General features: G+C 40.9%; 1 protein-coding gene across 4 annotated transcripts in view; it reads right to left on the bottom strand.

Moving 5' to 3' along the window:
• The window catches only part of SLC38A1 (solute carrier family 38 member 1), a 67951-nt gene that overhangs the window by 37821 nt on the left and 3253 nt on the right, over positions 1-26877 (bottom strand). For 2 of the 4 annotated variants that reach the window (XM_027592852.2, XM_027592851.2), the window contains exons 2-5: positions 15354-15492; positions 12080-12293; positions 1954-2029; positions 1560-1675 (exon numbers count right to left, since the gene is read on the bottom strand). In XM_027592852.2, the coding sequence (XP_027448653.1) occupies positions 1560-1675; positions 1954-2029; positions 12080-12201 (314 nt within the window). In that variant the 5' untranslated portion in view covers positions 12202-12293; positions 15354-15492. The remainder of the gene's footprint in view (positions 1-1559; positions 1676-1953; positions 2030-12079; positions 12294-15353; positions 15493-26877) is intronic. The other 2 variants (XM_027592849.2, XM_027592850.2) reach the window with 1 other exon arrangement.

Here is a 26877-nt window from a genome sequence, read left to right as displayed (position 1 = left end):
ACTAACTCATACTGCAATAACTAAAAAAAAAAATAAATCAATGTAAAATACATTTCTGAACTGAACATTTTTCCAGCTCTGGAATAAATGATTACAGTCACAGAATCATAGGGTTTCAGAGGTGGACAGAGTTCTGAGATTTTTCTAGTGCAATTTCCTTGTTTTACAGAGTAAGCAACTGCAGCTCAGAGTGGCTAAGTAACTTGCTTAAGACTACACAGCGATTCAGAAGAGGAGTTGGGACTAGCAGTCAAGTGCCTCTGGTCACTGCTCTGAAAATCACAAGTGCAGCGACCCCACGGTATCCTCAGAGGGTCAGAGTTCCACGCATACCAAAAAAGTCACCATAGAAATATTTTGTCCAACTCCATCCTTTTACCCTAAAACCTGGCACTTGGCTCAAGATATACATAAACAGAAAGGCCACACAGAATGATCCACCCAGCACAATAAAAAGAAGAGGCCACAGTTGGGTTTACCGAGTTGGGTGGACAATAAGGAAGAAAACGTCTTGAATTCACTGTCCTATACAGAGTTTTAATTCTAGGAAGGACATGTCTGGCATGTTTACACGTTAAGAGGAAGAATATTAATCCCTAGTGCTACTGACCCATATGGCCCAGCATGAATGGACATCACTGATCCCTGGGTAATGGAATGGGCAGCAGTGTACTTTCATCACAATTTTCTAAGTCTTTCTAAAGGAATATACACAATTTGTAAGAGTACTAGCCATTTTGGTCACTGCTTCCAAAAAAATGATGCTCCCATCTCAAGATCCAGCAATGAAGACTACTGAGCAAGGCCAATGAAGAACGTTTGAGTGCAGTCAAGGGGGAAAAGGCTGGAGAAGAGAATTTCCTTCTTGCCTCTTCAGGCAAAACACCACTGATACTCCATAGGGGCTTGAGAGGGGAATCAGGCTGAGTAGGAATTTTCCTGGTATAAATTCTATGATCTGTTTTCATCTTGTTCCAACTGAAAAGAAGCCCTCTGTACATCTGCAGAAAGTCCCATTCAACAGTGTGAGGAGAAGTTATTTAAAAACAAAACTTGCCTATTTTCTCTTAACTAACCCTCAGAGGAAAAGTACACGCTAATTTCTCATCTGTGCTTCTTGACTATTTATTACAAATAAATTTGCAATTACCGTTGGATATAGTACATATTCCACTGCAATCCAAATACCAAAGTGTTGAGTGGTTGGATTAGACGCCTCTAAATATTTTGACCTTGGCTGAGATTTAAAGTGACAGGTATAAGGAATACCAAAATACCAAAAATCTTATTTTGAAAATTTTTAATCCTTTTATTTATAAAGGCTTATTTTGGTGTCTTTGATGAATAAAAAGATTTTCTCTTTCCCTTTTCTTATAAACATTAGGTGCAACTTGGAAAATCACTCCAACAAACAATATAAAAGTATGTACTCATAACTTAACCAAGTTAGTAAAAACATAAAAACTATTCAGAAATATTTCCAATTTCTTCTGTATATGAACAGAAACATACAGAAAATACAGTTTTAACATGGAAAGTACTGCAGTGTCAACACTCACAGAAAAAGTAGAATTCCGGTGTTTGCCAGGGCAAAGGCCAGTCCCAAAATCCCACTGCCCATAATGGCGTTGCTTAGGTTAAAAACAGACATGCCTAAGGAGGTTGTTCCTGGAATCTAAACAGAAAGACAAACATGAACAAAACAGTCCTCAAGAAAGTTCATCATGCCAAAGTCTTTAAAGCACTATTAGGAACAGGTGTGGAAGTAAAATTCAAGAAATACTTCCTTAGTGGTCTAGTTATTTTTTAAAATGGGTTTCAGGAGAAAATACATAGGCTATCTTGGTGAATATAAATAGCTATACTTTTAGTATTATGCTCCACAAATTAAAAACATGTCCCAATTTATGTGATTAAAACAAATAAGCATACTTTATTATAAATGACACTTACATATTCATCACATTTCTTTTTTTCCAAATGGCTGTTAGTGAGACTTCTTCTACTCTCGCGATCAGAAATAAATTTGCTGTAAAGACATGTGTAATCATTTAACTTCATATAATGATTGAAGCTTAACATTATTACTTATCAAAACATCACACATGAAAAGTTATCAATCGGCCCCTTAAGAGTGTACAGCCCGATTCAACCACCTTTTTGATTTGCTTTGCTTTGTTTTTTGCCAGTCTTAGTTGTCTCTGCTCTCGTTTTACCAAATAAACTCTTAAGTGCCCCAAGGGGCAGACACTTTGCTTCATTGGTTTTGTAGAAACCACCGCTAGTAGCAGGTGCTCATCTTGAGATGAAATGAAAGACAACCATAAATCAAAAAGAATGATACTCTCAAATCATTTCAATACTAATAGATGAAAACACTATATGCAATATAAGTTAACTTTTATGTAGAATTTTCTCTCACTGAAAATTCGATAAAATCAAGGATATTATAAAGCTGGCATTTAAAGGAATCCTGGAAACAGGCCTCCTTCTGAGCTCACATCCCTGGCGTACAAACTTAGTAAATAAGCATTCCCTCTGCTGCAAAAAAGAAAATAATTCTTCCCCGATCAGACATTCCTTCAGCAACTACTATCTGCAGGTCAGCAGGCCAGGTGATAAGGGAGACATGGAAATATGTATTAAGTGAAGCAGACACTAGGCTATAGGAGTTCAGGCTAAGAGATCATGGTGGGGGAAGGCAGGGCATATAGTCTAGGGGTAGGGGCAGAGCTAGGGCTTTAAGAAAGCATGGCACTTAGAACTTGAGCTCAAATCCTCACTAGCTCTGAGGGACAAGGCATGAGACCTCAGTTTTCTCATCTGTGAAGTGGGAGTAACACAATTATATTATCTCACAGCGTTCCTGAGAAAATTAAATAAGAGAGCATGTGTAAAACATTGGTACAGCTCCGGGCACAGAGTAACAGCAATAGATGTTAATCACTCCTCTCTATGGGGAAGGTGGGACTTAAGTTAGGATGGGAAAGATTCAGACAGGCTTCATAAACTATATACAGACATAGAAGCAGGAATTCAGAAAGCTCTAAAACCATCAAATATATTCATGATTAATCTGAGAACTTTATGGCCTAAATTCCTAATTTAAAAAAAAAAAAAAATTCCCAGGGCACCTGGGTGGCTTAGTCGGTTGAGCGTCTGACTCGATCTTAGCTCAGGTCTTGATCTCAGGGTCCTGAGTTCAAGCCCTGCATTGGGCTCCATGCTGGGTGTGGAGCCTAGTTAAAAAAAACCTGGGGCGCCTGGGGGGCTCAATCAGTTAAGCTCCTGCCTTCGGCTCAGGTCATGATCCCAGGGTCCTGGTATAAAGACCCTCGTCAAGCCCCTTGTCAGGCTCCCTGCTCAGCGGGGAGTCTGCTCCTCCCTCTCCCTCTGCCCCTCCCCTGGCCTGCTTGTGCTCTCTCTCTCTCTCTCTCTCTCAAATAAATAAAATCTTTAAAAGAAATCCCCATTAACAAAACAAGTGTTATTGTCAAAGAAAAGTCCATTCATAGGTAAACTCTTGCATGGATTAGTAAGACACGTTACAGATGCTTTTTAGCTCTTCTGAAAATTTAATTGTCCAGTTTTAGCAAGAACTAGTCACAGTGAATTTTTCACTAATAAATGTAAAGCAACTTGAATTGGACTATTTTAAAGAAGCAGGTATCTTTAAACTGTACACTACATTTTCATATGGTGTTTTGAATGGTGCTATATTTCACAATAAAACATTTTTATTGGGGCACTCGGGTGGCTCAGTTATTAGGCATCTGCCTTCGGCTCAGGTCATGATCCCAGGGTCCTGGGACCAAGCCCCGCATTGGGCTCCCTGCTCAGTGGGAAGTCTGCTTCTCCCTCTCCCACTCGCCCTGCTTGTGTTCCCTCTTTCGCTGTGTCTCTGTCAATTAAATAGACAAAAATCTTGAAAAAAATTATTTTTTTTAAGATTTTATTTATTTATCTGACAGAGAGAGAGAGAGCACAAGCAGGGGGAGCGGCAGGCAGAGGGAGAGGGAGAAGCAGACTCCCCGCCAAGCAGGGAGCCCGATGCAGGGCTCCATCCCAGGACCTCGGGATCATGACACAAGCCAAAGGCAGACGCTCAACCAACTGAGCCACCCAGGCGCCCCACAATAAAACATTTTTAAATGAAAGATATATCTCATCAACGTTGGTTTAATTTAGCTACCTTTTTCGTCTTTCACCCAAGGGGTGTGGCTTCTCCCTGGCATTACTCCTCCAAGTTCGCCTTATTTTGCCAGGATAAACTAAAGACAGGCGATATACATACTACGAACTTCCCCTGGGGCCATCACGTCATATAAGCAGCACAATCTGCGGTTTATCCCTTCAGCATCTGCCTAAGCCTTCAACCCATTCAGTTACAGTGAGAGGGCAAAAGGAAGTAGAAGCCAACCTCGGTCTCCTGAAACGCAGGAGAGGCTGTGCCAGCTAAAACCAGAGTGGGGATGGGCACCTGGGTGGCTCAGTTGGTTAAGCGACTGCCTTCAGCTCAGGTCAGGATCCTGGAGTCCCAGGATCGAGTCCCACATCGGGCTCCCTGCTCGGCAGGGAGTCTGCTTCTCCCTCTGACCCTCCCCCCCTCATGCTCTCTCTCTCTCTCTCTCTCTCAAATAAATAAAAAAATAAATAAATAATCTTTAAAACACAAACAAACAAACAAAGCCAGTGGGGAGGTCTGGCTGTGTGAAAGGGAGATGAGATAAGGAATCCAGAGAAGGAAAAGCTTCTCCTATTGGTGGGACTAGCCAGAGGGAACTTAAAGGCAGAGGCCTGAGCAATAGTATTGCAGGTTCTTAGCAAGAGAATGACATAAGGAAACCAGTATCTTTGGAGACCAAACTGGCAGTCATATAGCCTTGCCATTGCTATTATTGATTGATGTGGCCTTTCTTTTGCCTTTAACATTAACTTTTTTTAAAAGATTTTATTTATTTGAGAGAGAGAGGGAGAAAGAGAGAGAGAGGGCATGAGTTGGGGGGAGGGGCAGAAGGAGAGGGTGACGGACAAGCAGACTCCCCGCTGAGCATAGAGCTTGATGCAGGGCTTGATCCCAGGACGCTGAAGTTGGGCACTTAACCAACTGAGCCGCCCAGGTACCCTGGCCCTTAACATTTTAAAATTTTTACACAGAATTGAGATTTACAGATCTGGCTAAAGAGGGGCAAGGGAAAGCTATCTTCCTTTTCACACAGTGAGCCCCCCCAAAACTGTGGGTGCTGGACTTGCCTATTTAGTGTCGCTATTAAATAAAAGACTGTATTTAATCAGACTAACTTTAACAACCAACTCAAGTCTAACCAAATCTTTACCCAGAATGTCCCCCATTTGCCTTTCTTATGGAGGGGCTTGTTTTCCAAAAAGCATTTCCATTATTTTTAAATCAAGAGAAAAGCCCCGCCATGGTCAAAGAAACCAAACAAAACACCAATAACCTGCCTGTTAGGGCAGATCTGCGTTCCCAGCCTGGCAGCGCACCTCAGAATTGGTGGCGGAGGACTGGTGGGCAGAGAAGAATGGGAAGCAGGCACATGATCCCCGGGGTCATTCAGTAGGATCAAACACTGGGCCACAGAAAGGGATAAAGAATAAAGTCCCTGCCTGATTTCCAGGTCTTTCCTGCAGAACTTCTGCAGGATAAGAATAATGAACCTGACTTGCAGAGCTGTGGTAGTAAGTAACCATTAAAAAGCACATTAAAAAAACTGTCAGCTGCCTCCCTGATTCTATAGGTTTTCCCCCAAATCTTCACTGGCTCCCCCACAGACAAAGTTTCAAGTACAGATTCCTCACCCACAATTCCAGGTGCTGCTTAATTTAATGTTGTCTCTATGCCCCAGTCTTATCTCCCCCTGCTCCTCAAAATGACCTTCATTTTGGTGAGGATGAGACAAGCCAGCCCAGGGCATTCTGCAGTTTACCCCAAACCTTAACTGCTAACAGCCTACTGTTGGCCAGAGCCTTCCCAAGAACACGAACAGTCGATGTTGTATGTTATATGTATTACATACTGTTTTCTTACAATAAAGCAAGCTAGAGAAAAGAAAACGTAATTAAGAAAGTCACGAGGAAGAAAAAATACATTTATAGTACTGTACTGTATTTACTAAAAAAAATTTGGACCTGTGCAGTTCAAGCCCATGTTGTTCAAGGGTCAACTACAGTAGGAATCCACTCCCTGCCCCCCCTCAGGAGACCCTCCATCCTCCTGTCAGCCAGTGCCATCCTGCCAGTTCAAAGCCCTCATCTTCCATGAGTCTTCTTATAACTCTGGTTTAAATGGAGTTTTCTGACTCTGACCTATTTACTACTTTTCTGTGGCACAGATGGAGCCATGAGGTCATTTTGCATCCTGAGTGGTTATGTGGTGTCCGCACTCCCTATCCTTCTTCTGTGTAACTATCCACTCACTTGCGACTCAGAAGACCCTCCATAACCTGAATACTCATCTTCCTTTTAGGAACTATGGAGTCTCTTAGGCTGCAGGGAAATCTAGCTCAGTAAGAATGAAGTACTTAAAGAAAGCCTCTTTATTCTCTTTGTGTTGTTCCAAATTTTTCTTCTCTTTAGTCTTTATATCTTTGCTTTGTATTTCTGTAAATTTTTTTTAAAACAAATAAAACCAACCTTTTTTGTAATGGAAAAGTCCACTCAAAATAACTAGGTTGTACAGCTTATTCCAAGTTTCTATTATCTCACCATTTAAAAATTGCAATTGCATGTTAAAAAGCATTGACCTCTGGCAAAGAGATTGAAATAAAATTTCTCTTTAGTGACTAAAAAATGGGCTGTGGGCAAGGGTGCCTTTGACATGTGGTCTCAAATGATAAAAGTGTTATTAAAAAAGAGTTTCCACAGGGTCGGTCTGTACCTACAAGGCAGAATTCAACCATCTCTTAGGTAGCCAATTGTTCTGTGCACAAAACAAAACAAAACCTACAGTGGCTGTCGTGGTGACCTTCAACAGACAAAGCCCTAAAAAGGATGTAGGCGTTATACTGAGGTAGTGTGAAAAGAGGCGAGAAATATAGAACAGTTATTTAAAACCAAAAATAAATCAACAACAGCAACAATCCAATTAAGGATGGGTTGTATGATAGGAAGATAATCTTCCTATTGTAATCTCTACCAATCAGGTTCTTACTAGATTATAGTGTTTCATTTGAGGATTCATAACACAAAAGAAACGAGTGCTTGAACTTGAATGACCTTTGCTAGTTCTTTCCCTGAAATCCTAACACTCTACTAAAAAGGAAAAGGAAAAGAGAATAGGAGGAAAGAAGCAAGTAACAAAGAGATTGGAAAACATGAAAGAATGAAGGAAGTGGAAGGCATTTAAAGAGAAGACTGATCCAGATGGCCAACAGACATGTGAAAAGATGCTCAGCATCACTCATCATCAGGGAAATGCAAATCAAAACCACAATCAGATATCACCTCACACCTGTCAGAATGGCTAACATCAAAAACACAAGAAACAATACGTGGAGATAAAGGAACGCTTGTGAGTTATTGGTGGGAATGCAAACTGGTGCATGCAGCCACTGTGGAAAACAGTCTGGAGGTTCCTCAAAAAATTAAAAATAGAATTACCATATGATCCAGTAATCCCACTACTGGGTATTTACCCAAAGAACACAAAAACACTAATGTGAAAAGATACATGCACCCCTATGTCTACTGCAGCATTATTTATAATAGCCAAATTATGGAAGGAACCCAAGCGTCTATCCATAGATAAATGGATAAAGAAGACGAGGTACATACATACAATGTAATATTACTCAGTCACAAAAAAGAATGAAATCTTGCCATTTGCAACAACATGGATGGACCTAGAGGGTATTATGCCAAGTACAATGTCAGTCAGAGAAAGACAAATACTGTATGATTTTACTCATATGTAGAATTTAAGAAACAAAACAAGTAAATAAAGAAAAAAAGATCTCCCTCTCCCACTCCCCCTGCTTGTGTTCCCTCTCTTGCTGTCTCTCTCTGTCAAATAAATAAATAAAATCTTTAAAAAAAAGAAAGAAAGAGAAAAAGAGACAAAAAACAGATTCTTAATTATAGAGAACAAAATGACGGTTCCCAGATGGAGGGGGCTGGAGGGATGGGGGAATATGGGATGGGGATTAAGAGTACACTTCTTTTGATGAGCACTGCGTAATGTATAGAATTGCTGAAGAACTGCTGAATCACTATATTGCACACCTAAAACTAATATAACATTGTATGTTAACTTTACTTGAATTAAAAAAAATTTTTTTTTAATGAAGAGAACACTGGGAGGTAAACAAAGACTTACTTGATGGGTAAACTCTACTGAAAAGAAAACAGACTTTAATTGGAACAGGAGCCATTAAAGCAAGGAAATAATTTTCTGACATGAAAACTGAAGATAGGAAGAAGTGGTGGAAAACTTCTTCCTTAACAGGTAGAAAAGATATTACATTTTCAAGGTCCTTCCAAGTGATACAAATTTAGTACACAAAATTCTGAAAGATACACAGGGACCAAAATAAGCAAACAAAGGCTGGTGAGGGTATAGTGACAAGAGCTGCCCCAGATCCTTTCAAGAAAAATCTTAACTGACAGACCCTCAGGTTTGGTTAGATGCTTCTGGGGTCACAACAACACTAACTCTACATAGAGATGAGAACAGTAGACAACATACATGAAGATTTGCATGGATACAGCTAGGGTAATCTATTATGTTTCGACAACTTTAATATTTCAACAGCTTTAAGGTAACAATAACCAGCAACCATCCAAAAGCTAAATCGATATTGTTATTCCTTGGGGTGGAGAACACAGAAGTGCTTCCCAAAGAAAGAGAGTTGCACTATTACTGCTACAGACTTTTTGTATCCTAAAAGGCTTACTATTGCCAGACACTCTGCCAAGTACTTTACATGGATTTTCTCATCTCTTTTCACAATACTTACATGTGGTCAGGACTATTACTAGCTCCATTTTAGAAAAATTAAGTGACTTGACCAAAGTTGCATTGCTAAAAATTAAGTGCTGAGCCAGGATTTGAACCTTATGCAGAACCTGAATTCTTAACCTACAAACAGTAGAACAGTATTGCATTTAATATTCCCCAACGATCCCATGAGGTCAGTTATTATTATTATCCCTGTCTCACAGGGATGGAACTAAGGCTCAAAGCATGAGATCATACAAGATCTATTCACTGAGCCAGGATTCAATTCAAATCTAAATCTAAACCATGCACTAACTGTTCTCTGTGTGTGTGTGTGTGTGTGTGTGTGTGTGTGTGTGTGTGTGTGTGTGTCTGTCTGTCTGTCTGAATCTCTCTCTTTCTCATTTAACAAATATTTTGTAACATCCACCCCATACCAGGCACTATTATCATATTATTACACAGTACAGGAGACATAAAGATGATTAAGATGGCTCTTTCTCTCAAGAAGCTCACATCTAGAAAGAGTCTAGAGCTTGTTACTCTCAAGTATGGTCCCTGGATCAACAATATGGGCATCACCTAGGAGCTGGCTGGAAATCAGAAGCTCAGGCCCTATCCCAGACCTCCTGAACCCAAATCTGCATTTTAACAAGGTTTCCAGGTGTTTTGTATGCACATTAAAATATCAGCAGTTCTGGTCTAGTGGACATTTTGAAAGGTTTTGCTGTTTCAGGTATAGATTTCCATGGCTACAAACCCAAAAATTAGGGCATGAAATAAAACAATTGAACTGGAATAAGGGTAGGAGTCCTAATACCGAAGTGGCTCTACTCTATTTTTAACTAAACTCAAAAAGGTGATTCTGATAGTATTCTAGAGGGGACTTTCCAGGCAAAGCTATCAGTTACATGCCAGGTAAGCAAAGATCAATATTTGCTTTCAACATTCTCTCTAGCTTCCTAAAAAAAGGTGCTGTGACCTAAAAGTTCACTGCTCTGGCAGAGGGCTCTCTTAGAGTCCTATAATTGAGCCTACTTTCCTTGCACCCATGTGAAAAAGCCACAAGAAGAGGGAGAAGTATTTAGGTGTAGCTCTTGCAGGGATCATGATGGAGGTCTTTTTTTTTTTTTCATTTGCCTTTTTTGCCTTCATGTTGTCACATGCTGTTTTTAATTTTAATTGTCCTAGAGCCATAAAGGAAGCAAGATTCATGGACTGTGTCAGTGAAAGAGATGCATCACACTGTATTTGCAGTAGCAGAACCAGATTCCACAAAGCAAGTGGTCAACATCCGCTGTCCCCGCTTACTACCTTAGTCACAGTCTGGGAGGAAGTGAGCTCACCCAGGCAAGGTGCCCAAGCCACAGGCAAGAATGGGTGCTTCCAGCTAGTGCAAGCTGTAATCCCCTCAAAAACCTAGTTTAGTAAGTACAACTTTTAAAGATCAAGTTCAGATTCTAAACGGAACAGTATAATGACTCATTTTAAGGTCCTCAAAGGTTTGCACTGCTTCGGGAATGAAGCTTCATTATACAACAAAAATGTCCTACTTGTGAGATGGTTAGACTCCCATCCACTGTTAAGTGGAGGTCAGCAGTGACTGCAGAACACTCTGGGTGTACAGAGCTTAAAATAGCACTGGTATTTTAATAAAATTAGTAAAGACTCTCTTTTTCTTCAATGCCCCAGCATTATAGTTGGAGGCAGCAGGATAGAGCAGAAAGACAGGTATTTCTACAGACCTGCGTGTGCCCTTGGGTAAGTTATTTTATTTCTCTGAGCCTCGGCTTCCTTATTTGTAAAATGCATTTTTAAATTTTCCTTATTTGCAAAAGAAAGCTTTGCATGCCATAAGGAAAAACGGCAATATATGTAAAAACACCTGACATTCAAGAAATGGTAGTTATTATTGATAATTACTCAGAAAGGGTGCAAGAAGCAAATTTGAGTCCAACAATAAGACATATCCCAACACAGTGAATGGTACTTGGGTGATACTGAGGAAGTGTCTGGGTGGCACACTTCACCTCTAAGAACATTTAAGGAAGGGAAAAGGGAGAAGAGGCAGGACTGGAACTTCTTCTGAGTTGGTAAATGGTGGCAGTGGAGTCCTCTGCTGGACTTCCAATAGGACACATATCAGAACGTAGAGCAGATTTCCAGAAACAATGTCCACAGAGATGCCTGGTTAGCTGACATATCTTTTCATCTTCCCCCATCCCAACTTCCTTCTGACCACCCCCCAAATGTGCACATCATTGGCGTTCTAATAAGTGGTCCTGTCTACTCCACTCTCTTCTCCTGGCCTTTCAGGAGGTTACATGCTTTACAGCAACCACATCACCGAATCCCAAGCTGGAGAGCTTCCTGTGAGATGACCCGCATACCCTGGCTACAAAATCGTCATGTCAGAGAATGCCCCAGATCACTTTTTCAAAAAAGACATTGGTCCTACTCTTCTAACTTAAGAAACACAGGACCCAAGAGTTGCAAGGACCTGCTGAGGACACGGCTGGGGCTGAGAGCTTGGCAGGCCGATTTTTCCCACCTGCCTCCCACCTACCTCCCCTGACTCATGCTATCTTTTCTTTCTGTTTCATGTACTAATTCTCTACTATAGTTTCTCAAGAGAGCCACTGGGGCCCAACTCTGGTTATTACTATTTAAAATTCATGTTACAAATGATGCTTGTAATCCTGTACTTGTAGTTTTGAAATGGGATCATTGGCAAAGGGGGTGTTGACCGTTGGTGGGTGACAACGTGGGTTAGGGCGGATGACTGTAGTACATGCTCCCATGCGGCATGCGGCGCAATTCCAGCAGTCTGTCTGATTCACAAGCACAGAGTTTTGAAAAGTTAGGGCTGGTTGGGGTCCAGTGTATTTATGTATTTTTATTAGACTCAATTGAAAGATTTGAAAGGATGAATAAATTGCTTTCCTATTTGCTTCATCTGCTATTGCAGACTGTGCCCAACAGATGTCACATAAGAAATTCAAATTACGTCTTCAAATGGAGCATAACTTTAGTCATGAATAATTCAGGAGACTAACCGAAAACCAGAATAATATTTGAGAGACATTTCTTTCATGGGATTGAGAGTGTTAGCGGAAAAATACTCACCTATTTATTTGACCATTTTCTACTTCAGTGAAATCATTGGAATCGTTGCTAATGTTATCATCCTCTGGCACTGTCATGTTCTGCAACTCTGTTAATTCAAGTCCACTTTTGAAATGCATCATGTTTACAAAGTATCCGTAGTCAAAAAATTAGTCCAAATTCTGCTCTGAGTGTATTACAAATGGATAGCAGCAAAAATATAAGCTTGACACCCCTAGAACACAACACAATGAAAAATAATTAAACATATGACTATCACCATCAACGAAAGATAAACTATTACAAGTAAACAGAGAGTTAACTTACTGATAACTTATCCATCTTGCCATCCAATGCATTAAGGCGATCTCTGTACATCAAGTGATAAAGGCTTATCTCTAAATTTTATGCCTGTTATAAATCTCCCTCCATTTTAACTACAAAAATGAGTCCTGTCCCATCATCGTGTGCATGTCAATAGGAATACCGTGTCAACTGCGGGCAATATAGATGCCTTTTATGAGTGTGTTTAAATTGAAAGTGATGCAGTTATTGTAATGCATCCGATCACAGGGCACACTTAGAACGTGTACAGGCGACACAGACACAAGAGCACCGCGGATTTAGCAATCCCAGTTTGATAAAGATGCGAATCCTCAATAAACGGCATCATGACAGATCAACCACGCAACTTGGAGGTCAAGCGGCAAAGGACAAATCTGTGGTTTGAAATTTAGCAAACACTTTATCCATCAACTGCAAGAGATTAAATCAATCTCTTCAATGAAATCACTCTATGTCAGGGAATTAGGGAACTAAAAACCCATACTCAGGGGATTTAGGTTAATCCACCTAAAACTGTATTTCCTCTCCAGAAACGAAAGACTTGCAGAGTTCATAGTCTCCCCAACGCAGATGACCAGGACTTAGATTTCAATGGTATATAAGGGGGGAAAAAGTTACAGACACACAGCATCACAAATTAAGACGCAGGTGGCAACCAAAACGAGCTAGACACAACTTGAAAACCAAGGCCTGTGTAGGTACAGGAGCCCCACCGGGGTCAGCTCGGGTGAGGGGATGGGGACCACGGAATGAAGTAGAACGCCAATAAGTTTTTCTTTTTACCTCCAATGGCAAACCCCTTTGGATGGTATTTTGTCTGATCCTGAATTCCATAAGCTGACTGTAGTCTGGTGAAGAGTCCAAACTCTAATGTGCCCAGCTAAGCATCCTAGGATATCCCAAGAAGCGCTGTGCTAATTGATACAATTTTCAGGACACATAGACAGTACCTTAGAATGATTAATTTTTTAGAACTTTTATTCCTCTCTTTCCCACAACCAGGCCACACAGTATTCCTTTTTGTTCATATAGACTCCTAGCTAGCATGAAACTCCCCTGGTTCCAGGATCCTTTACAACTTCCAATAGGGAGACTCCCCCAATGCCGGGGACCCCTAGTGCCTGCCCTCCCCCTGTGTCTGTCCTCTTGAATCTGGACCCCCACATGAGGGGATGGGGAAAAACCTAAAAACCAGGCATGAATGGGAAATCCTGGAGAAAAAGCCAATTACAGAACATTTTAAACCTGTGGCCCTGGGTGTGCTAGAGACTGCCCCCGCCATCTGGGGCCATGTTAAATGGATCCTGAGGTGGGGGCCTGGAGCTTCCTACACACCCCCAGAGAGAGGGGGGCATCTCTGTCCCCTGCTGGTGAAGACACTCTCACTGAGCACTGGGGAAGATGGGCTTTAAAAAAAAAGAAAGAAAGAAAATACTTCCTAATACCTCAGGTTCTGGGAGCCTCACCTTCCTGCCAGGCAGAGCCTCTCCTGGAGGGCAGGAAGCCAGGGCAGGGAGAGTCGAAGACCCTGTCTCCCAGGCAAAGGCAAATCTGGTGGCTTAGGGCTGATTCTTCTAGCCAGGGTGGTAGTGCTAGCAACCGGGCCATGTCTAACTATTCTCAGTGCCTTCACACAGCAGCAGGGTTTACAACCTGTCTTTACTCGACAAAAGTTGCAGTGTGCTAACACGCACTCTTACTTGTTGGCCGCCTTAATGAAAGCTGCCCAGATGGGCTAGACTGGGTAATTTCCAGCAGTCTTGCCACAGTGGCTCTCTCCTGGACAGCTTCCTCACAGTCTGAAGTCATATGACGGGGCTGGTGGGAAGGTGATTCAGTGGATGGTGTTGGCAGTTTGGGCTGAATCCTTTCCTCTCTACAGACTGGTAGGAAATAGGACACTGGACAAAAATTTTCTGAGGAGAGGAAAGGTTGACTCATAATAGATCTGGAATCTACTGTTTGAATCTCAACTTTTGTATCAATATATATGTGTGTGTATGTGTGTGTACAAATAACATACATATATGGTCATTTACATAAATGGACAAAAAGGCAAAAGCATAAAAAGAACAGAGGACGTCCTGGCCACTAAAATTATGTCGGTATTAGGCAAATAAGAGCACTAAGTTAATCACATAGAAAAAATGTTTTTTCCTTTGGCTTAAACAGGAAAGTTTTTTTCATAGTTCAGGAGGCTATAAATCCAAGAGCAAGGAGTCAGCAAGTTTTGTTTCTTCGGAGGCCTTGTGGATGGCTCTGCCTTCTCTCTGTGTCCTCACGTGGTCTTGCTGCTGTCTGTGTCCTAATATCCCCCCCTTTTTTTAAGAATACATTCTTTATTGTTATGAAATAACCTTTCTGAAATCTAACTCATTCTTGCAAATCAAAACTGCAGGATGGGTTAAGTTAACAAAGTGACACCTCTCACCAAAGCTGAGGCCACACTTAGAAATTCCTCTCTATTCAATTCATCATCTATTTATTGAGGTCCAATAATGAGGGATTTCAAAGTTTAAAAAGTCAAATTCGGGAATCTGAGGCAGCTTCATAGGAAAGTCACATTTGAACCAGTACTTGAGAAAGAAACTTTTTTTCTTATTCTATAACTAATACATACTCACCATAGAATCATTAGAACAGGCCTTGTATAAAAGATCCCACCGCCCCACACTGGGCCACTGTTAGACTCTGATGTATTTCCTCTCCTCTTTTCTTCACTATCCTTCCCCCCCCTGCTCCCTCTCTCTTTTTTTTTAACATTGGCACTTTAGACTGTTTTTAACCTACTTTTCTTCACGTAGCATTACATTATAAGCATTTTGGAGAACAGAAATGTTTTTAAAAAACATATTAGCTCCTTATTAATAAATAATGCAAGCTTTGTAGAAAAATTAGAAAATATATGTTTGCAAATGAAGGGGGACACAAGTAAACAGAAAAAAGTCACCTGTTATGTCAGCACACAGAGACGATCGCTATATATATATATGTGTGTGTGTGTATGTATACACTGGAGTATGACCTTCCAGGGCCTTTCTATGCACATAGATATAGTGCCTGGCACACAGTAGGCACTCAATAAATATCTGTAAAATGAAAAGAGTGAATACAAATAAAAAACAGGTATGCAGTTACAAAAATGAAAATCATACCATAGAGTTTTTAACACATATTTTTTTGCTTAACAAGATATGATCTCCTATCCTGAGTTACGTCGAGATAGTAAACGCGGGTCAACACAATCGCTGCAAATGCTTGCTTATCTGGTGGACTGTGCCATAAACTGACACCCAACCCTTTACTTCTGGACAGTCACCCTGCTTGGCAGACAAGAAACTGATGGGTGGAGATGGGTCCTGAGCTGAGACTTCTCAGTGAAGGAGAACATGGTCAACGGCATGGGCAGGAAGTGCAGGTTTGAGTTCAAGAAGCAAAGAATGACACCCTCACTGAAATACAGAGGCCATTATCAGAGAATACAATTAATGAAAAGGCCTAACAGGGTCATTGTGTGAAGATCTTGATGTTAGCCCAACCATAATTACAATCTCTCAACATTTATAATGGGTTACAAGTTAAAGTTTTATCGGCACAGAACATAACTTTGGTCCTTTACCACAATCTTGTGAGGTCTTCTTAAGCAAGCATTATCTTGGTATGCTGATTGGTACATTTTATTTACCAAGAGTACCAACATAAAGACTTAAGTTTCTACTCTTCATAGTGTTATATATCAAAGGAGAAGGTACAGAGAAACTCATCTAGCTTTACATTGCTTACACCCTATTTAAGCAAGCAAGACCATCCCATATAAAGTGACAGTATACCATAAAATATCTGCATGATAGAGACCCAACTATATGGCAGAACAAAGAATAAATCCAGAAAGATTTCGGAGATATACATACATACAGATGTACAGGACGCAGGCAAGCAAGCAGGCAGAAGGGAAGGAAGGAAGGAAAAAAAAATGGGGCCTGGAGCAATCAGCTAAGGTTTTACAAAGTTAGGATTTGAACTGGGTCTAAAACCAGGTAGATTTAGACCAGGGGATTGGGAAGGCATCACTTGTATTGGGAACAGCACAGGCCAAATGTACACAGAACAGCCTTGCATGACCATTCAAATGAACCTAGCTAGAGCAGAGGGAGCAAGGTCCATGTTCTTGAGTAGTTTTACAGCTTTGGTTTTTACAGCTTTGATAAACGCTGATTAAAAGACTATAGGGGGGCACGCCTGGGTGGCTCAGTCGGTTAAGCATCCAACTCTTGACCTCAGCTCAGGTCTTGATCTCCGGGTCATGAGTTCAAGCCCCGCATTGGGCTCCATGCTGGGCGTGGAACCTACTTAGAAAAACACATAAAAAAATAAAATAAAATACCATAGAGGGAAAGCCAAACCAAAGAATATATTGTAACTTAAACAATGTCAAAAATCACTTTTTGGGATAAATACAATTTCAATTGCTAATATACTTCAGAGTGTATTGGCCTGCTCAGTATTTGTTCCTACTTGTTAGTCCAGTTCTGTAGAAGATGGAAAGTTGAGAGCTACGTTTCCCATTTGCAGCTAGGGTTCTAGGTATGATTTAGATTCCACCAATTGGAGAGCAGGGGTCGGGGGGCAAGGCATCCATTTTGCTGGTACAGTTCTAGCCGGTGCAGCAGATAGCTCTGGTACTAACAATTGTGGCTATGGATTCCTGATCATCAGATTTGGTTCAAATGATGTGTTCCTGGAGCATGCAGCTGAGATAGTGCGAAACTGGCTTCCTGGTTCCCTGGCTTCAGGATGAAGGCACAAGTAGCAGTTCCCTTAGCAGACAAGTTTAAGTGGTGGTATTCCAGTAATTATTCCTAGAGGCCCAGCCTAGGGCCTGCCCTGCCATCTCTTCTGACAATTTTATAGACACTTAATTGCCTGTATTAAATCCCTTTCACTTAACATACATAGAAAGATCTCTGTTACATGCAACTAAACCCTACTGATATTCGTCATTTTATTTTCCCCCCTTTTATATATATGGGAAATTTTAAACATATATACAAGTAGACAGAATCAAATGAGCCCCCATGAACCAACTTCAACAATTATCAATTCAGGCCAGTCTTGTTGAAGTTTAACCCCCACCATCACAGAGAATTATTTTAAAGCAGATCCTAGATATCCTATCATCTATAAATATTTCAGCACTTATCTCTAAAAAAAACACTTTTATAAAACAAGACCACCAGATCACTATCAAACCTAAAAAAATAGCAGTAATGCCTTCCTATCAATAATATCCAGTCACACACACTTAATTTTAAAATTGTTATGAATCACTATTGGTTTTTTATTCTGTAAAACTAATAAGAGTAAACCTTTCCTAGCTCAACTGCTGAGAATCAATCATGGTAGCTACGCCAGTAGTTCTGAGAAAGTGTTAGGCCTAAGGCCAATGATGGTCCTCTTCTTCCTGACAACTCTTCCCATTACTGAGCCGGTTTACCCATTTGAGATCCTTGGATCACCTGGCTCCTAGATGGTAATAATATGAACCTATGAGCTGCTTTTCTGTATTCCAAAAGGCCTGCCTCAAACAGGCCAAATAGGTTGACTAAAATGTCAGGTATCCTTGGTTTGGGCTAGATTGCATTAACTTGGTGTGATGATCCTAAATTCTGACTGGCAATTTTATATTCCTTTGAGTAATAAAACCAGGAAATAAATTAATATATTAAAGTTGTAGTAAACACTCATTAAACAGTATACTTACAATCTGGATATTGCATCACATATAAATTACACTTCAACTAAAACAAAAGCTAGTGTATAGAATGCAACTGACTTCTGTGCATTGATTTTATATCCTGCGACTCTGCTTTTGGTGGAGTCTTTTGGGTTTTCTACATAGAGTGTCATGTCATCTGAGAAGAGTGAGAGTTTGACTTCTTTGCCAATTTGGATGCCTTTTATTTCTTTTTATTGTCTGATTGCTGAGCTAGGACTTCCAGTACTATGTTGAACAACAGTGGTGAGAGTGGACATCTATGTTGTGTTCCTAACCTTAGGGGAAAAGCTCTCAGTTTTTCCCCATTGAGGATGATATTCTCTGTGGGTTTTTCACATACAGCTTTTATGATACTGAGGTAAGTTCCCTCTATCCCTACACTACAGAGAGTTTTTATCAAGAAAGGATGCTGTATTTTGTCAAATGCTTTTTCTGCATCTATTGAGAGGATCATATGGTTCTTGTCCTTTTTTTTATTAATGTGATGTATCATATTGATTGACTTGCGAATGTTGAACCACCCTTGCAGTCCAGGAATAAATCCCACTTGGTCGTGGTGAATAATCCTTTTAACATACCGTTGGATCCTATTAGCTAGTATCTTGGTGAGAATTTTGGCATCCATGTTCATCAGGGATATTGGCCTGTAATTCTCCTTTTTGGTGGGGTCTTTGTCTGTTTTGGGGATCAAGATAATGCTGGCCTCATAGAATGAGTTTGGAAGTTTTCCTTCCATTTCTATTTTTTAAAACAGCTTCAGAAGAAGTATTCATTCTTCTTTAAATGTTTGGTAGAATTCCACTGGGAGGCCATCTGGCCCTGGACTCGCTTGTTGGGAGATTTTTGATTCCTGCTTCAATTTCTTTGCTGGTGATAGGTCTGTTCAGGTTTTCTATTTCGTCCTGTTTCAGTTTTGGTACTTTACATGTTTCTAGGAATGCATCCATTTCTTCCAGATTGCCTAATTGCTCATAATATTCCCTTATAATTGTATTTCTGCATGTTCGTTGTGAACTCTCCTCTTTCATTCATAATTTTATTTATTTGGGTCCTTTCTCTTTTTGATAAGTCTGGCGAGGGGGTTATTGATCTTATTAATTCTATCAAAGAACCAGCTCCTAGTTTCGTTGACCTGTTCTACTGTTTGTTTGTTTGTTTTAATTCCTATATTATTGATTTCCACTCTGATCCGTATTATTTCTCTTCTCCTGCTGTTCTTGTTCCCGCTCCTTTAGGTGTAAGGTTAGGTTGTGTATTTAAGACTTTTCTTGTTTCTTGAGAAAGGCCTGTATTGCTATATACTACCTGACAATCCAGCAATTGCACTACTAGCTATTTCTCCAAAGGATACAAACACAGTGATCCGAAGGGGCACCTGCACCCCAATGTTTTTAGCAGCAATGTCCACAATAGCCAAACTATGGAAAGAGCCGAGATGTCCACCAACAGATGAATGGATAAAGATGATGTGGTGTGTGTGTGTGTGTGTGTGTGTACACACACACACACACACACACACACACACACACACACACCATGGAATATTACTCAACCATCAAAAAGAATGAAACCTTGCCATTTGCAACCACTGGATGGAACCGAGGGTATTAAGCTTAGTGAAATAAAGTCAGTCAGAGAAAGACAAATACCATATGATTTCACTGATATGTGGAATTTAAGAAATGAAACAGATGAACATAGGGGAAGGGAAGAAGAGATAAAATAAAATGAAAAGAGAGGGAGGCAAACCATAAGAGACTCTTAACTGTAAGAAACAAACAGGGCTGCTGGAGGGGAGGCGGGTGGGGGGATTGGGGCACCTGGGTGATGGGCTTTTAGGAGGGCACTGTTGTAGGTGCTGCCCACAGACCCAAGTGTGGAATCCTGAGGTAATGAGCACTGGGTGTTGTATGCAACTGATGAATCACTAAATTCTACCTCTGAAACTAATAATACACTATATATTAACTAAATTGAATTTAAATAAAAACTTTTTTAAATTTTATTTTATTGTTATGTTAGTCACCATACATTACATCATTAGTTTTTGATGTAGTGTTCCATGATTCACTGTTTGCATATAACACCCAGTGCTTCATGCAGTACGTGCCCTCCTTAATACCCATCACCAGGCTAACCCATCCCCCCACCCCCCCCCTCCCCTCTAGAACCCTCAGTTTGTTTCTCAGTGTCCATAGTCCCTCATGGTTCATCTCCCCCTCCAATTTCCCCCCCTTCATTTTTCCCTTCCTACTATCTTCTTTTTCTTTTTTAACATATAATGTATTATTTGTTTCAGAGGTACAGGTCTGTAATACTTCAGTTTTTAAAAACCCAAAAGCTTAAAATTGATAGTCAAAATCTTTGAAAAAGATCTTTGGGAGGTAGGGAATAATAAAAGTGGCCTTTAGTATTGAAAAGCCTAGGAGCCAGTAAGCAATCTCAAATCCAAGGTGTTTTCTCTCTTCTTCTTCAAGACTCATTGGCTTAACCAAATGCAAGGTGTCGTAGCTCTGCTAGCACTTTGTATCACCACTTCCTCTCCTTGCACTTCCCTGACTTCCACCAATCACTCTCAGCTCCGTATCTGTAAAGTGACTTTGTCTATAACCTTGAAATACCAACCACCCCCCACCCCCACCGGCCCTTTACTGCCAACAACCTGAACAACTTGCTCCCATCCTCATCGCTCCCCTGAAACCAGGCTCAATTGGCCAATTCTGGCTCCACCAGAATTGACCACCAGAGCCGTTGACCGCAGGCAAGTAGGTTAACTTCTCTTTGCCTCAGTTTCTGAATCTGTAAACTGGAGATGAAGAATACCCACCTCATACAGTCATTATCAGGATATCACGCTCGTGTCCGTGGGCAGCACCTAGAAAGGTGCCCGGCTGGGTCTCGTAGGCTCCCTCAACGACTGCTACCATTGCCTTGTCAAGGCAGGCGGCGCTTTCTCAGTTCCCATTCTCTCCAGCTCCTCCCGCAGCCGGCAGGGAGCAAGGCTTTCTGACCCCCACCAGCTGGCTTCTTCCTAAGCACTGCCTCTAGGCCTCGTCTGCCAGCCCCCTTGCTTCTCCCGCCTGCAGGGTAGTGTAGGGGCCGCTCCTTCCAGCACACACTCCAGCTTCTTTCCTTTCTAAGGTTTCAGGCCTGGAGTGTCAGGTTTCATCCCACAAAGGCATCTTTCAGATTTTTTTCCCCAGTCTTTTTCACTTTATAAAACTAGCATTCCTCTGCATTATGAAATAGGATCTCCCTCACAGATACTACTTGATAATGATCAAGTCACTTAACATGTCACATGTTTCTTCAGCTGTAAAATGAGAAGGCTGGAGGTGGAGAGGCTCTCTCGGGTTCCTTCCTGCTCAGAAAAATTTCCACAAATTCTTTTTAGACGCCAGCTGCCCGCTGGACTTCTCCACGCGGATGGTTGCCATTACCTCAAACTCCACATGCCTAGTTTCACACAGCACTGACCTCACGCATCAGTTTTGCTATTCCTGTTAAAGATAATGTTCCTTCTCCTCATCACTCAGACGTGGAGCCCGGGTATTGCTTTAATGCTGTTGAATATCTAATCAGTCACCAGGCCCCAGCAACATTCTTTCATATGTCCCCTCCCTGACCCTCATTCCTTTCTGCCCACAATCCTAACTCGCTTTCCCCCATGCTACCTGCCGACCCTACCTTCTCCCCCATACAGAGTCAGGCTGTTCCTGAAAATACATGTCTGGCACATTGCTCTTCTCTTCTTGCCAATCATAATTTCCCACCCAATGTCTACAGGATGAAGTCTAATCTCTGGAACCTTACAAGACAATCCCAGATTGTCCATAATTATCTCTTTAATTTGCTCTCCAATGACCTTCCTCCTGAACCTTCCATTCCCTCAATGGATCTAGTCACACAGTTTTCTGCTTTGTTCACACCATTCCTTTGGCCCTGAACATGCTCCCCTCCCCGTTCCTGTAAAGCCCATTCCTATGTAAGTACATTTCTCTCAGAGCCCAGCTTGTTTTTTCTTTCATGCTTTTTTTTTTTAAATTTCAAACCAACCCTCTCTGTGATATCTTTCTCCAATGACCAACCCATGATTGATTATTTACCTGTCATGAATTCTTTAAGCATTTCTGTATAGATTACTCATCGGCTTATACAAGGCCTCTTATATATGTTAATAGTCTTCTTGTGTACTTATCATCCTCCGTAATCAGAATTTCAACTCCTTGAAGACAGGGATCATAGACCTCATAGCTCCCTAGCACATGGTAGTAGCAAATACGTTAACAATAATAATGATGACTAAATTTAAAAAGCAAACTATGATCATTTGTCTGCAGACAAGATACTAACAATCCTCACAAACACACTTTCTCAGGAAAACAAAATAGAAATGGGAAGATAAAGGAAGCAACATGAATAGCCTCATCTCCTTCATGAAGTGTGCCACTTACTTCCTTTTACATTTAATCTGGGCATGTGAGAATTATGTAAAAATACATTTAAAACTGTAAAGTCCTATATAAATGGAAAGTATTTATCATGAACATCACAGTTACTATGCTTGGAATGTTTAGGAATTCTTGGCATGATTCCTAAAGGTCCAGAGAAGGTGGAATTAATTAAAGCAGTGGTTGTCTACTGGGGACAATTCTGGCAATGTCTGGAGACATTTCTGACTGTCACAAATGAGGGGATGCTGCAGACTTCTAGTGGAGAGAGGTCGGGGCATGCTGTGAAATGTTATACAATGTACAGGATGGCAGTCCACAACCGTCCACAACAGTTATCTGTCTGCAAATGTCAGCAGTGCCAAGGGAGAGAAGCCCCAGGTTAAAGGAAGCTCATCAGGGGATAAGTAGCAAATATTTCTGCATGGGGCAGGGAGATGAGCCGCTCACTTCCTGGGACAGGTGGACCCTGCATCCTAACTTGTTCACAGTATCCCGACACCTGCACCCATTGCTCCAGAATTCCCCTTCTCTTCTGATTCCTACATGATCTTTCAAATGTCTGTTATCAGTATGCCCAGCCTCTGATGTCTGGGAATTAACCTATCCATATTCAGACGTTTTAAAACGACTCTGATTTCTCTAAGACAGAAAATACTGATAAATTCCAGAAGTTAACAAAGTCAATCTGTAACTTTGGATATGGGACAAACTGTATATTACATGAAAAAAAAAATCCCCTTGATGCTTAAATAAATGAGAACAGTGAGTTTATTTGAGCAGTGTGGGTACCACAAAACTAAAAATCTTCCTCATCAACTGAAAATTCGTAGATTTAAATAACTACTAAAAACACAGAGTTGAAAACAGCCTGGAACAGTTTGAGAAAATTCTTTCTTTGCACGTACATGTTTTTGCTCTAATGATGTTTTTGATCAAGAACTGCTGTTGAACTAAAAACACTGGATGGGATTTTCTTTATTTTTAAGGCTTAGCTAAGCTATGACAGCTAGCTCCCAACAAAATACTCAAGAAAGAACAGAAATGGCAATTTTAAAGCATCACAAAGTGGTGCACGTAAAGAGGATCATTTATAAAAAAAAATTACCTTTGCACGGAAATAGAAAACATCATAAAACACACTATACCCCAATATCAAATGATGTAATAATCCTTGGACAAGTTTTTCTTCCCTTTAGGCCTGTTTTCTCACCTTAAAATAGGAAATTCTGATTAACCGATGTTCTCTCAAAGATCTCCAGTTTTAAAACCCTCTGAATTTATGATTCTATCCAGTGTTTCTTAATGGATCATTTTCAGAGATAAGAAATGGGCTTGTGGACAAATCTTCTGAATAGGTGACCTAGGCTGGAAGTCCTCAGTTCTAGACAAGACAGAGGAATCACCTCGGGAGTTTAAAAAAAAAAATAACCTAACACACAGTAGTTTCTGATTTAATTGGTCTAGGGTGGGATCAAGCTTGGATAGTTTAAATGTTCTACAGGGGATTCGAATGTGCAGCAAGTCCTAAGGTCTACAGATAGATGTAGACTAAGGGTTGCAAATGCAACTAGGGCCCAGGTACATGTGACAAATGAGCAAGGCAGGCTGGGCGTAAGAAACTGGAGAACACATATCCCACCTATGTCAGTAGGAATAAGCCAGATCTTTTGATTTTTTTTTTCCCCAAAAAATGCCAGAAATCAGGGCACCTGTGGCTCAGTCGGTTAAGCCTCTGCCTTCGGCTCAGGTCATGATCCCTGAGCCCCACTTCAGGCTCCTTGCTCAGCGGGGAGCCTGCTTTTCCCTCTCCCCCCTGCTTGCGCTCGCTCTCTCTCACTATCTCTGTTGCTTTCTCTCTCTCAAATAAATAAAATCTTAAAAAAAAGAGAAATGCCAGAAATCCAGATTTTAAGTGAGAATCTGATGTTTAAATATTGACAACTAATTCCAAACAATTTTAAAAGAAAGTGTAGGTCATAACAAAATGTACCCACGGGCTTTATTTGGCTTTCTAGCCACCAGTGTGCAACCTCAACTAAACGAGCTCCATAAATCAAGGACGGCTTTTTCTCTGTACTCTGTCCTGTCTCTCCTACTCAGAGCCTCTTCCTCCCATGCCTGGGTCAGAGCCTATCCCTTCCTTTCTTTCCATTGTCTCTTTCTTTTCCAGTCTTCTTTATCACTCCTAAAAGATGGAAACTGAGATCCACACATTAAATCTTCATGGGGCCCCAGCTGTATCACTGGACAGGATTGTATGCCTGGGAAAATCCAGGTTGTGAATTGTAACCTAAGGCTGTGGTTCCATGATGTCAACGACTGGTTGTTGGTTTAGTCAAATCAGGGGAAAAGTCAGTCAAGCTCACAATTCTGAATAACTTAGACTTTATCAAACAACATATGGAGGTTTTCATTTAAATTCTGACTTTATTTTGTTTGCTTTAAAATCTAAGCCACTGTAATTAGAATCATCCTGGGTGTTTTTAAAAATATTCCCAAGTCTGGGCTCCACCCCAGGCCAACTACATCTGAAGGTCTGGAAATGGAGTCTGGGCATTGGTAGCTTTTAAAAGACCCCAAGTTGGGGGTGGCTGGGTGACTCAGTGGGTTGAGTGTCCAGCTCATGTTTTCGGCTCAGGTCGTGATCTCAAGAATCATGGAATCTGGGCTTAGTGGGGAGCCTGCTGGGATTCTCTCCCTCTGCCCCTCCCCCCAATTGCTCCTGCATGCTCTCATTCTCTCTCTCTCTCTAATAAATAAATAAATCTTTAAAAAAGTAAATAAAAAAATAAAAAAGACCCCAAGTGGGTCTAATGTGAAGGCAGAGTTGAGAATCACTAATCTAAACTCGTCCCCTAAACCTGTGGATTAGCAGCACATTTAACTCCAGATGATTATCATCCTGAGTACTTCTTTTAACTTTTTCAAGGATTTCCTCAGCTCTGTTCCCATTTATCTTCAAAACTCTGTGAGTTAGGCAGCTTGGACACTATTTATTAGCATTGGACAAATGAGAAAATGAGGCATAAAAATGTTAACTGATTTGCACAAGTGCACTCAGCTAATTATTGGCAAAGATACATTGTAACTCTACCTGAGGCAGAATTCCTTGATTTTAAGCCTGGTTTTTGCAAAGTTTCCCCAAAACACAGGGCCTTCCTGATCACTGAATTCCTTTACTGTTATTAAGTAACCCTAACACATAGCTGGGTACTAGAAAATCAATGACTATGTGATCAAATTTCAAAAGTAAGTGTGACTTTTTTTTTTTTTAAGATTTTATTTATTTATTTGACAAAGAGAGACAAAGCGAGAGAAGGAACACAAGCAGGGGGAGTGGGAGAGGGAGAAGCAGGCTTCCTGCTGAGCAGGGAGCCCGATGCGGGGCTCGATCCCAGGACCTTGGGATCATGACCTGAGCCGAAGGCAGTCAGTGTAACTGTTTTTAAAAGAGGCGGTTTAGGGTCAGTGGTCCAAGGTGTCTTTTTCTGAGGTCTATGATGCGATTTTGAAAGTGCTTACTTCTACACACATCCTTCCCCCCACCCCCACATCACCTTTCATACTTTCCATTAAGATATTATTTTCAGAAAAGTATTTTAAATGATTAAATACGTCAGAATATTGGAGGTAAGGGGAACTTTACTGATCAACTTTCCCACCACCTCTGATAGATGAGAAACCTGAAGTCCCTTTTAATTCAATATATATGGAGTGCTACCATGGTGCCAAGCGCTTCACACCATTATCTTAATTAAATCTTCAGGATAACTCAGTAAGATAGGTACCACTACCACCACCATCACCACTATCTTCATTCCCATTTAACAAATGAAAAAACAAAGCCCCATGTCAGGTTCCACACTCAGCAGGGAGTCTGCTTGAGGATTCTCTCATCCTCCCCCCTCCCCCTCTACCCTTCCCCTCTCCCAGCTCTCTCTCTCAAATAAATAAATAAAATCTTTAAAAACAAAAACACTAAGGTTTAGAGATGCTGAAAATTTTCCCAGTGTCCCTGGGCTGGTAAGTTGGAACCCAGCCTGTGCCTCATCTCCTGCCTTCCATCACCTGGAGTGACAAAAGTACAAAAAGTAAAAGATAAATCCTTATGAAAATGCTAAGAGATGATCAGTGAACACTGATTTGCAAAGGGAGAAAAGAGGCATTTGGGCTAGGCCTTCACAAATACACAGGATGACAGTAGGCATTCTAGTCCTAGAATCAACACCCATACTGAAGCAGAA

The sequence above is a fragment of the Zalophus californianus genome, chromosome 9 (genome assembly GCF_009762305.2).
Source record: "Zalophus californianus isolate mZalCal1 chromosome 9, mZalCal1.pri.v2, whole genome shotgun sequence".
Lineage (NCBI taxonomy): Eukaryota > Metazoa > Chordata > Mammalia > Carnivora > Otariidae > Zalophus > Zalophus californianus.
The sequence above is the reverse complement of the archived record's forward strand: the minus strand, read 5'-3'. Positions and strand labels throughout refer to the sequence as shown.